Source organism: Barbus barbus (assembly GCF_936440315.1).
Source record: "Barbus barbus genome assembly, chromosome: 36".
In the NCBI taxonomy this organism is placed as follows: domain Eukaryota; kingdom Metazoa; phylum Chordata; class Actinopteri; order Cypriniformes; family Cyprinidae; genus Barbus; species Barbus barbus.
In genome coordinates, this window is record NC_136714.1 from 4,377,139 (window position 1) to 4,390,491 (window position 13,353).

The following is a 13,353-nucleotide window of genomic DNA, read 5'->3' on the forward strand; positions in this document are numbered from 1 at the left end:
AAAAACCCACAACAAACTCAAGACGCCTCACATGAAAGCTCTCTGAGTGGTTTCAGCTTTCCTGCTCCGCCACCTCAGACTAAAAAGACTACCTAGAGCTTCAGAGGGAAGCAAAGGTCTGGATAAAGCTTTACGATGGAGATGAGGATGGTGGCTGTTTATAATAAGTATGATGGAGAGAGAACGAAAGCAGCAGCTAAGAGATGAAAGAAGTGATACCTGGACAAGGGAAAGTTTGCTAAGGAAAGAAGTCCCAAGAGATGTAAATTATGGAGATGGGTGATTCTGAGTTAGGGCTACCACTGGGTTTTGCACTCAACAACAAACAAATGTATATCTGGATGAAATATTTAATTTTTAAAGATATAATGGAAGTTTTTTTTAATTGACAGTTCTCAATACAGAATGAAGTAAAAAAAAAAAAAATTCCATGCAGTGCATTCTGAGATTACTAGAAATGTACATTTGACATGTGATGCTGCCTTCAACTTTAGCCAAAAAATTAATTTTTAAAGAAAGCATACTTTTAGTACCTGCTTGATTGAATTTGATTACAGTTCAAAGGGCAACAGATTTGAATACAAATACAAATACAAAAAAAAAAAAAAAAAAAACAGGATTCTCAGTGCATCACACTTTAATTATTACTTAGAAGGGCAAAAAAAAAAAAAAAAAAAAAATACCAATTTTAATTAATAAAAAATTACTTAATTCAAAATTATTTTGAATTAAGGTGGTCTGGAATTGGTTAGATTATTTAAAATAATCTAACTATAATTGAAAACAGTTTTAGACAATAACTAAACATATATACAATATACAAGCAAATAGTCATAAAAATATTACAGTACTGTTTACAGTACTGTAATATAATTACATAATCCAGGCTTTTCAGTACTGCCCCACCGCTTGCCAAAGTTCGTCAATATTGCCATATCAATTCAGACCTCGAGAATATTGAACAAGAGGATCGCGCAGAACCTTTGCATGCACGGATATTGCAAGACTTATTAAAGTGTAGTCTAGAACTGGCTGGGCGATATGGCCTAAGAAAAAAATCCCCAATTTTTTTTTTTTTTACAGAGAATCCGATTTACAATTTAAATCGATTTTTTTTCCCCCTACTTAAAAATCAATCTGCCGATGACAATGAAATTGTTCAAAACAAGTTTTAACTTCATTTTGTTTTGATTTTCCCTTCTGGGATTTGATCTGGATTTCCCACTTGGGGTTAAAGTGCAATCAGAAACAACAAGCCAAAAAGACAAGATGGCAGGCCCTGCCATTGTAAAAAGTGAAAATGTAACGTAACATAACATAAAATTATGTGACCCTTTTTGATAAGTTTTCTTTGAACACAAGTTTAACATCTTGCTATTCAGTAGATAGGAGGTAGGTCTGAAAAAGTGCAAATAAAACATTCAACAGCATTAAATATCATTTATAAGCAGCAGATTTATAATTTATTCTCATTACTAATTTGGGAAGATGCACGTATAACATTGTCACATGTCTTGTAAAAATTCATAAAAGTGTTACTGGGCAACTGACGAGTAACAGTTTCAGCGCAGATTTCCCTCGCGGTTTGGACTTTGATCCCTTGCTAACGAGACAGCGTCGCAAGCTCCTGCATTGCTGTTTGAATGCAATTCATGCGTGTATTAGAAAACACAACGTTCTGCAGTGTATTTAATCGTTTAAGGTCATTTCGCGATTTTATTCATTGAACAGTAACCAGCAACAACCACCCCTTCCTCTTCTCATCGGAGACATTAGATGCAGTAGTAAACAGTCTCTCGCTGTCGGTGCTTGTCATGATTTTTGCATCTTTCTCGGACAATTTTAAATGCTTCCACACTGCAGTCATATTTGCTGCATTAGTGCGCGCCTCTATTTGATCGCGTCACTTATTTTCGGCCAAATAATTTCAGCTGCCTGCCAAACAATCAGTGCATCCCTAGTAAATACGTCATCGCATCGCTATATCATTGATATCACGATATGACACTTTATCATGTAAAAATTTATACTAGGGCTGCAACTAACGATTATTTTGATAATCGATTAGTTGGCCGATTATTCTTTCGATTAATCGGATTAAAAAATATTGCCCAAAAAAAACACTATTCCACATTCTGCCCAATGTTCTACAAACAAACGTGACAACTGAATGCTATGAAAACATACAGTGCTTAATTTATTAGACCACTTATCATAATAAAGAGAAAACATATTTTAGAAATTTGTCAAAAATTTGTTTAAATTTAAAAATGTTATTGTCATTTATTGGACATAATAATAAAAAATGGCCTCATAACAGCTTGCATTCTTGCTGGTATTGTTTATGTACTTTTTGACTGCAATTGGGTATCGCAAAAAAAAAAATACTCAAATAAAAAATACAAGAAAAAATAAGTGCTCTGGTTTTCTTTCATAGATAACAGCAATAATGATATTATAGCATTAAAAATAGCCTACTACTGTTACTAAAGAGCTTACACATATTGGAGTACTAACCAGTACAGAAAGCCGAAAAATGATTTTGGTTATCACCAATACTGTTACTTTAGAGCAGCAGTGGCACAAACCTTACATAAACACATTGTTAAACTTACATAAATTTGTTAAGCATTGTAAAAATTTAATATAGTTTAAACCTCTATTAAAAATTAAAATTTACATTTACATTTATTCATTTAGCTGACGCTTTTATCCAAAGCGACTTACAATTGCTATATATGTCAGAGGTCGCACGCCTCTGGAGCAACTAGGGGTTAAGTGTCTTGCTCAGGGACACATTGGTGTCTCACAGTGGATTCGAACCCGGGTCTCTCACACCAAAGGTATGTGTCTTATCCACTGCGCCATCACCACCCACCAAATAATAAAGATAATAATAAAGACGAATAAAAACACAAACTCAGTGTTAACCAACAGGTAAGAGTAATGTTCTGCAGGAACTACTTTGATCACAGTCACCTCGTCATTTCTTTATCCTGTAAAAGGCCGTTATGGAGCGTCTCATGTTTATATTCAGACAGACAATTACACGCTGTTATCCCTTTAAAGTTCCTACTCTCATAAAATATTCGCACTGCATGTTGACTTTTAAACCTTAAATTAACTTTCAACAACAGATAATTCAGCACAATGGATATGTTTGCGCTGAAAAGCCTATTAATTGTCTCCCTCTCTACTGTGTTCTGTCCGTCTGACGCGCGTGCGCGCGCCCGCCGCGCCGGCGCTCATTCGGTATTTTAAACTTAACACAGACTGTCAGGACGGACCTTTATGCAAAAATGGAAATGCTCGCGTGAATTTGTGGCATTTATAGATAAGGATATGACCGTAAACTGAACGTTTTTGCGCTGAGGACGCACACGCATCTGTCAAAGCGCCTGACAGGGCAAGCCATTACTCTTATGCATTAACTTAAAGCTTAAAATAAAGAATTATCATGTTTTGGGCAGCTTGGATCACGTGCTTCTCCGGCTGTTTCCTCCACTATTTTTAGATGCATTTTGTCCATAGAAATGCATTATTCAGTGCCGTAATTTGACTAACCAGCTGAAGTTGGACGTACACTGTGGGCAGACCCGATTAATCGATAATGAGAATCGTTGTCGATGATTTTCATAATCGATAATAATCGATTTTATCGATTAGTTGTTGCAGCCCTAATTTATACCGGTATTATCGTGGAGGGTATGATACGGCACACCCAGTTTCAAAGGCAACAACATAAACAAACGTTACTGTGCATGCGCGCTTTTGTGGCCCAATTTAAGTTACGGTAGACATCCAAAGAGAATCAATAACAACAGGTCAAGTCCCTCTAGATGTGATTATTTTTTGATAACAAGCTAAATATGTTTCCAGCGTAAATCAGACGGACTTACTGAAAATGCAAATTCATTCTCTGCCAGCAGGAGGCGCTTTAAAGCAGGAGAACTAGAGGTTTCCCCGGTAACGGCTGTTGGGCTTTACACAAAGCAGACTTTATCAGGCATATAAAATGCAAGATGAAATGAAAATGACATTGACAGTCTTCCTTCAGAAATACAGTGATATAAAAACACCCACGCCTCGTTTTGATTTTTAAACATGCATTACGTGCCCATGTTTATTCAACAAAGCCTTTTGGAAAATCAGTTAGTTTTGATATCGTGGCGGGTCGCCACAAATAAATAAATGTATGGGAAACACATCCCACGGCACAACAACCTGAGCCCAACTAGGGATGCATTGATCCGATGCTCAGGATCGGTATCGACTCCAAAACGGTAATTTTATGCAGATTGGGTATCGGTCAGACGAGACCGATCCAAATCCGATATTGTGCATATACTATTCTGTGTTATTTTTGAGCCCCACGAAAGGCACAAAAACATTATAAAGCACCATAAAGTTTTCGTGCACTATATTTCAAGTGTTCTGAAGCTGTTCCATAGTTTAATCTGAGGTACAGATGAATATTTAAGTCTTTAAATTCAAGTTTAGGTAAACTCTTCTCTCCGCCGCGGCTGTCTGTCATCCTCCATTCAGCAATCAAACTGCGTGTCGCGTTCGGTTACTACGGTCAAACTCTCTTCAACAGCGCACAGTTACTGAGGTTTAAAGAAAAGGCTTAATAAACTTACGCACAGATTTAATACACTACGCATCAATATCTCTTCCCTTTGTACTTTGAACGTTTCTATGCGACAGCACACAGCACTAGGCTACCGTTGCAGCTGTTGTTATAGAAACAAAAGATGCCCTCGGCTGCTATTTTGTAACCAAAACGCTGCCAGCTTTTTATTTGACTAAAAAAAGCGCTCGTCAACTTTTTCTTGTCAAAAAAGACGCTAAGTGTGAACACGCCCTAATTCTCTGCCAGCGGGAGGCACTGTAGGACTGGGAAAGATCTAGGTTTCCCCGGTAACGGCTGTACAAAAAGCACAAATGCTGTTTTATCAGACATTACATGCAAGATGAAATGAAAATGACATCCAAAATGTTCTGAAAACAGTCGGCTTTCATCAGAAATACAGTGATAAACCACCCGTACCAGGTTTTGATTTTGAAACATGCAGTGCTCAACCAAGCGTTCTTCCCACCCGCCAACCATTCTAATTTCCGTAGGTGGGATTTATTTTTGTTATATCACAAATACAGGAAAACAACTTTGTAGTCCAAACGAGCTGTTCGTTGTAGTTCTTGAAAAGGGATTTAAAAAAAACTAAATATCTCCTTTTGGAGTGGACTTTGAGATTTGTAACTTTGTAGATCTTTTTATGCCCAAACATACACACTACACACTGACTAAATTTAAAAAGTGAAAAAGCATATTAGGACCCCTTTAAGGCGTAACTGACTGTTTATTTTAATTATGCATCATAAAAGGTTTGAGTATTGCTTTTTTGTATGCCTTTTTAGCAAATATGTTTGTTTAATTTCTTTTTCATTATTTTTGTTTTGTATTTATATGGTTAGAGGCTTATTTTTCTTTTTGGATATGTTAGGGTTAAAGGTATAGATATGACAACTCTCCAATGCAGTCGTGACATCTAAAATGCCTTCAAGCCAGCAGACTTTGACCTCTGAGACATTCCAAGTCAAATCACAACACAGTTTTGCACTGTTCTTTAACCAAATGCTGTATGTGCAACTCATGCAGATCAGCATCAAGTTGAGATGAGACATTGTGATTGGAACTCCGATAAAAATGATTACAATAATTTATTTTACTAAATTATATGGTGGTTAACAAAGAAGGGAAACTATTTGTTGATTAATTTTACTTATAATTCAGTGGAACTGTCCAGCTGCAATTGATTATGTGCATACCGCAGTGATAAACACATTCCAGTTATAGTCACATCGATGAAAAAAGTATTTTAGTATTCAGAACACATTTGAAGCAGACAAGCTGGGACATTTGCATTCTGATTCCAAATTCAAGCAATAAATCAAAGGATTTAGCCTTATGGCCTGACACCTTCTGCACCAAGTTATTACAACATCAAATTTAGTACAATAGACTATTCTATTTTTTTTTTAAGTTACAAGAAGAAACAAAACCATACATGAGGATTAAATATGCTGGGCAACTGCAAATAAGAGGAAATGAATCCAAATATCCAATCTCCAACCTTTTGGCTTAAACAGAGGAGCAACTTTAACTTTCTTGGAAGCACTGTTGCTGACACGTTAAATAAGTGTAAGATAACTTCTGTAACCAATCTTGTTGAAATCCAACAGAGCAAATAACTTTAAAACAGGGTTTGGACAAAGTCCTTTTTCAATGAGTAGAATGGTTTACACTGTTGCGTGTGCCAGGCACAAACCACAAGTGTACTGCCAGTTTAAGTTGTACTAGTTGTACTAAGGGTGTAACTTACCTTCTTGAGACACCACAGGTGAACACAACATTAGGAAAGACAGGAATTACAAAGTTGGAATGATCAGCTAGGGCTGGGCGATAAAACGATAACGATATGTATCGCGATAGACACGTGAACGATATCAATAAAAAATGTGTTCGATAAAACGTTCAATATTTTTTATCCTTCGTCGGAAGAAAACAAAGGTTGCAAAGCAAGTTTGGTTGCATTAACAAAGGCACTCGCTCTCTGGTAACCTAGCAACGTAGGGAGTGACACGCTAACAGCCAATCATGTAACAGTATCAAGTTTGGTTGCGCCATTTCGTTGTCTCGTGTCTAAGTGCGCACGCGCGGCTAAGAGTGCACGTCTGCAGCCAGACCTGGCTGGTCTGCTGGATTCCTCTTCATAAGCAGAAAATGAGTGCCGCAGCGAGCGAGGAAATTGTAAATAAAAGAGCAAGTCAGCTCGCCAGTATGGCAGTTTTTGGATATTATAAGTCTGACCGTAGTCAGACCAAATGTCGTCTGCAAATTATGCAAGACCGTCGTCCCCGCCAAGACTGGTAATACCACGAACTTGATGTACCACCTTAAAAGCAATATCAATAATTATCGATATCGACCGATATGAAACACTGATATTCAGCCATATCGCCCAGCCCTATGATCAGCTATTTTCTATTAAAATATCTTCTAAAATATTGTTTTTGTCTGTGTGTAGTAACGTCATGACTTGGCATTCAAATGGAAAATCAACACAGCATGACACTTTTCCTGCTGGAAATGTGCTGGACAGTTTAGCTTGGGGTGGATTTAAGCCTAATTTATGATTCTCATCTGTAGGTTGTTGAACTGTTGGTGGATTACCAAAATAAGTCATTGTGATTACGCATCACTCCCCACCATCTCCCAGCAGCCAAAAAACTGACAAAGTTTTGCCAAACATACATAAAACTGGCTCTGGTTTGGCAAAGTAATTGATAACACTTCTAAAAACTATCTAAATCTCTTTAGGTCCATAAAAGCACAGGAGGACTCCCTAAACAACATTTTAGCACCATGCAAATTGGAAAAGACTATGACTTATACCAATAATCACACAGTATAAAACTTTAAAGTCGTTCTGAAGACAACAACCTGTCAACTCTGACTGCCCAAAATCTGCAGACTGACTCTGACTTTCGGAAACTAGTGTTAATTTATTCACATTAAAAAAAATAATGTACAGAAATCATAGTATATTCAACCTATACAAGAAACCATCTCAGGGGACAATCTAAAAGATTAAGAAAATCTATATTAAATATCTACATACTAAATCTAGGCTAATCTTAAAAATCATATACTAATCTTCTTGTTTATCAAACTGTTATATCTTGAATTATGTGGGCATTTTTATAATTTTAGTGGCACTTTTGCCAAACCCCTGTTAATTTCTAACCCAGTTTCTAATAATCTAAATTAAATTTTACAGGCAGCAAAAAAACAAAAAAAAAACAGCCGCTCATGTTAACCTGTTTTATCTCATAAACAAACACACAAAAACACAATGTTCTAAATTTCTAAAGAGCAAGCGCACATCTTTTTCACACTTGCTTTGTTGACTGAGGGCATGAAAAGCAGCCTGGTCTCATGAAAATGCGTATAAATAGTACACCAAATAAAAATGAAAACTCGTGGTATCGATCCGCAAAAATGAACTTTGGCGTATACATGATACGAACGTGTTTTGGCGCGCATATAATACGCAGTTTTTGCATGCATATGATCCGAAATTTGTTGGTGTGCATATGATACAGTTTTCGCGTACATATGATACGCATCTACCCCACAACCCTAATCCTACCCATCGCATAGCATAGACACGCCAAAGTTCATTTTTGCATTTCATTAGCTCTGTACTTGTACTCTGCATAAATGACAATAAAGTTGAATCTAATCTAATCTAATCTAATCAATACCACGAGTTTACATTTTTATTTGGCGTACTATTTATATGCACTTTCATGAGATCGGGTTGGCCAATCGTACCAATTGTTGCACACAGTTATTTTCAGTTGTAAAAGGTGTTTGTTTTTATTTTCAGAGAAACATAAAAAAGATGAGGTCTTGAATTCAGGAGATCTTAACTTGTCCTTGTAAAGTTCACCGTTTGAAACTAGGATGATGACAGATGTCATTATAACTCTAAATATGCGGGTAACAGGGTAGATGCATAACCTGTTTTAAAAACAGATGTCAACCAAAACACAAAACCAGCTTTAATTTCCATGTATTTTTGGACATATTAAATTATTTCACTTTTTTTTTTTTTTTTTTTTTAGTTGGTGTGTAATGTTGAAGAAGAAGAGCTGCTTTAGTTGCGTTTTGTCATCCTGGCAAAAAGACGCTGTTTTTTTTCCACCCTGGTTCCAAAACCCTTTTATGTATGCTTGCAAAGGTTCTGCACGATCCTCTTGTTCGTAAACATTCTGAATCATTCTGGCCAGCTAACCAATCAGAGCACATTTAAAGAGAGGTGCTGCAAACAAAATATGAACAAGCAAAAACTATTCTAATACACCCCAAAAACCAAATCAAGACTTTCCAAAAGAACATAATAGTACCCCTTTATAATTGTTGTTGTGTTTTTTTAAATGGTCTATAAACACAGTAAAAGCCAGCATTAGCTACTGATTTTTACAGTAATTTTAACACACATGCATCCTGCCATACAAAATCAAAATACTAGGGATGCACGATATTATCGGACTGATATCGGAATCGGACGATAATGTCTTTAAATCTAAATATCGGCATCGGCCTGATATGAAAAAATATGCCAATATGTCTTGCCGATAAGAGGAATACATTAACTGTACGATATTATCGGAATCGACCGATAATGTCTTTAAATGTAAATATCGGCATCGGCCTGATATGAACAAATATGCCAATATGTCTTGCCGATAAGAGGAATACATTAACTGCACGATATTATCGGACTGATATCGGAATCGACCGATAATGTCTTTAAATGTAAATATCGGCATCGGCCTGATATGAACAAATATGCCAATATGTCTTGCCGATAAGAGGAATACATTAACTGCACGATATTATCGGAATCGACCGATAATGTCTTTAAATGTAAATATCGGCATCGGCCTGATATGAACAAATATGCCAATATGTCTTGCCGATAAGAGGAATACATTAACTCACATGTGCTCAGGGTGTGCTAGTGATTAGATCACGTCAGTATGCTTTGTAGTGCAGAATGAGTGACATAACATTTACAGCAATGACCAAAAAGAGAAAAATGACTGTAGAAGACAGCTTACAAAAAATGCCACTATCAGCGCCCCTTGCGGCAATGCTGAAAATTCAGTGCATACTTGTGTCAATCCGTAATTCGTAACACACAACACATTTAAAAATTAATTTCCTGCCCAGGGGAGTACATTCAAAAGCTTTTTGAGTTAAAAGTCAAACGTCGATTAGCTAGCAGTACATTCCATTTATCCAGCCCTAAATTAATTACAAACATCACCATGCTGCACCACATTATATGTTAGACCACAAACAATCACACTGAATGAAACAGACACTGCCTGCACCAAGCTGACGAGCGTAATAAAACTTATTGATGATTTTTTATTTATTATCGTGGGCAAACAAAGAAGCCTAACCCAACAATGCACAATGAATGCCAATGAAAAGGCCAACTATATCAATATCCACCTCCTTTCAGCTGAATTCATGCATGCTTAAAAGATGCCTTCAGCTGTGGCATCCATTACAGTGACCTGACTGCAGGACTTGTTTGTGCAACAGACACAGAAAAAAATAAGTCAGAAAATTAACTGCTTGAGCAGTTCTTACTGAGAGCATGAATATAAACATAATATTTTATACTATCTGAAAACTGTCCAACTCAAAACTGTATTTATACATGCTTTAAAATGTTTTGACAAAAATATTATTCATAATAACTCAAATTAATTAAAATTGTTATATTATATTAACTGTATTTTAATTGCATTAAACCATTTTGCAAAGATTTTGAGACCTTTTTCTTATTACTAGTTTTTCAACTAGCTATTAAAGGTTATGAAAGGTCTTTAATAATTCATCAATTAGCCATGTTAATGGATTAATAATGTACCTTTAAGCTGTTTTTGGTTTTAGGATGATATATTAATGCTATCAACAGACATTACTAATTTTGTGTCAATGTAAAATAAATAAGAAAATTAATGAATGAATGATTGTTGACCATTTTGAGATTATCACTTTGGCCAATAATTGTGCCTAACTTTCTGAGTAAGTGAAACATTCTTTTGTTGGCTAGTCAATCAACAGCCTTGTTGGTGGATAATGTACTACTTCTGTGTAAATATTGTGAAAAAGGATTGATTTGCATAATTAAATTGCAAGTATACACTTTGTGGGAAAAAATGCAATGAATCACTGCTAACAATTTTCCTCTTCCCACTATAACCTACTTAAATGTTATACATAAATAAATCGTTTCTTTATTGTTTAAAAAATGTGTGACCAGGAATAAAGCACACTGCCCTGCACAAACTTTTTGTAAACTTTCTGTGAAAAGACATGCAATGTTTCATTAAGATATCCAATAAGTAAAATACAGTTCTCCGCATAATACAAGATCACGTTTAGTTTTAAAATCAAGACTGATGTTGATGTTTCTCATCAATTTGCATCACAAAGTTCTGCCATCACTTGCAATATAGATCAGTTAAAGGACTGAACTGAAACTCATTCATTTTTCAGGTGAAGAGCACTAGCATGATGGAGAAAAACAAGGCCCACAGGTACTACTAAGGTCATTTGGGCGTCGTAATTTTAGGGATGACAGCTTTATCGTCAAATCTGATATAATCAAAGTCTGTGTTGAGACGTTAAGGTTGAGCGATACCGTTATCTAACGTTATTCCCCATACGAATTTATAATGCTGACTTTAGCTAAGCTAATAGGCTAATTAGCTAGCATGTATAACGACCGGTTAACTGTTTACCATTTTAAACAACACATTTTTAACATTATACACACAAATAAAACATATATGACTCGTTACATAAGATAAGAAGAAATGCTGCCAGAGACCGTTCAAGCTCATGTGTTGCTGACTACTGAGATGTTTTAGCGGGATAACACTGTTGACAACAAGAATGAAGAGGTAAAATTAATATATCTGTAACCTAAGGAGCTGTCTAGTTACCTATTCAACATTTTGAGAGCATTATAGGCGAGGAAAACGCGCTTATTATGCCCCAAACTGCTGTAGTAACGTTACCCAAAAATGCTGCCTAGGTAGGCAGCTCACTGGGGTTTGAAACACAGCCCAGAAAAAACAAAACACGCGTGCAGAACAGCGTGGAATTATATAATTTAATAGAAGAACGCACATGATCGGGAAGGGGTCATAAAGAGGTTGAAATAAAAGAGATCATAATGTTATATTAATCGTGTTGCGCCCGTGATCAGCTGAGGGTGTGTGACGTCACGGGATCCGCACCTTTATAAGTAACGGGCCTCTGCAGCGACACACAAGCTCTTTTGAAAGCAAAAGCCCAGGCATACTCACGCTTTATCCACCAACTCCCTGACTTTCCACATATTCAACATCTCGGCGCTTTAGCAGGGGCTCTCCGCCTCAATATCGTATCGTCCAGTCCGCACTAAAACACAGGTGGACTCGGATAATAACAGAATCCCTCGGCCCCTTCCGCCTCTCCAGCGCTAATCGACACACAGCAGCGGATCGGCCAGTTACTACGGTGACGCGTACTGTGCGTCAAGAGGGAGCGGACGCGGGCATGACGTCGTGTGCGGGCATCATGGGAAATGTAGTTTTTCCACAAACGTAACCAGCTACGTGCAACCCAATGCACAAGATTCATAAAATTATTCAAGCAGAACAGACGAATTCTTTATTTCTTCAAACAAATATATGTTACTCTGAACCAGAACAAAGTAAATAGATTAGTGACTACAATTTATAGTGCTAATCCAGTCTGTAGCCTACCTTAAAAAAGAAAACAAATAATGGAGAGATGTTACAACAGTTAGAGGACAGAAATATGTCAAATTTTGTTTCAATCATCAGCCGTTGAATTAGAAACCTTCGACTAAGCTATTTATTGCTAAATAAATACAATGTATTGCTCTCAATTAAAATGAATAAATGGCTGTCTAAGTCAATAGTAGGCTACATCATCCCAGTTTGCCAATATATTGCTGACAAACAGCATCAGAAAAGAAAAGACGATTAATATGAAGATCATTTGTAGTACACTGTATTCCACACAATTGTATAGCCTTTATACTTTGATTATACCACAGTGCTGGCCAAATGTGGTATGATACAGCCTTATAAAGATTTAAACTACCATGCTATTGAATTTGGATTGCAATATTCATGGTATTTACATTGTACTTCTTGGTAAATCTACCATGTGACATGTTCAAACACCATGGTAGATCCATGGAGTTGAAATATGTAGCTTAGTGACTAGCTTAATCTGTGAACCCTTGTCATTTCATGATTCTTTGTATTTAAATTAACGTTATTAAACATTTCATTTGTCAGTGTTTGCATGTTCCAAACAGATTTCCAATCTATGTATGTAGTGGTGGAGATTTTTCACTGTCTTTTTCAGTAGCCCCTCACTGCAGAACAAAGATCCAGGGGGCGGGGTTGGACCCACATCTAGGGGGAGGAGATGGTAGGTTTAGGGGTGGGGATGGGTGGGTTTAGGCAGGGGTAGACAATAAGGGAAATTTGCCACTGGCCCTCCGGGCCAGTGTCTTTTGAAGTTCACTGGCCCAGGTCAACGCGTCGGGTATTGATCCCAATAATCACGAAAAAGAACAGTTTGCTTGAACAACATGAATAACATTTATTTTTTTTAAGGTAGGTTTAGTGCAAAGTGCAGCAAAACTGTGCAAAAACATGAAACAAGTGCAAATAAACCTA

At 36.7% G+C, this 13,353-nt stretch overlaps 1 protein-coding gene across 4 annotated transcripts in view; it reads right to left on the minus strand.

Moving 5' to 3' along the window:
* LOC306855793 (clathrin interactor 1-like) overlaps positions 1–12,153 on the minus strand; it is a 32,648-nt gene extending 20,495 nt beyond the window's left edge. Inside the window, exon 1 of one of the 4 annotated variants that reach the window (XM_079394669.1) lies at positions 11,962–12,153. In XM_079394669.1, coding sequence (XP_079250795.1) covers positions 11,962–12,002 — 41 coding nt within the window. In that variant the 5' untranslated portion in view covers positions 12,003–12,153. The remainder of the gene's footprint in view (positions 1–11,961) is intronic. The other 3 variants (XM_079394670.1, XM_079394671.1, XM_079394672.1) reach the window with 3 other exon arrangements.
* Between the last annotated feature and the right edge of the window lie 1,200 nt (positions 12,154–13,353).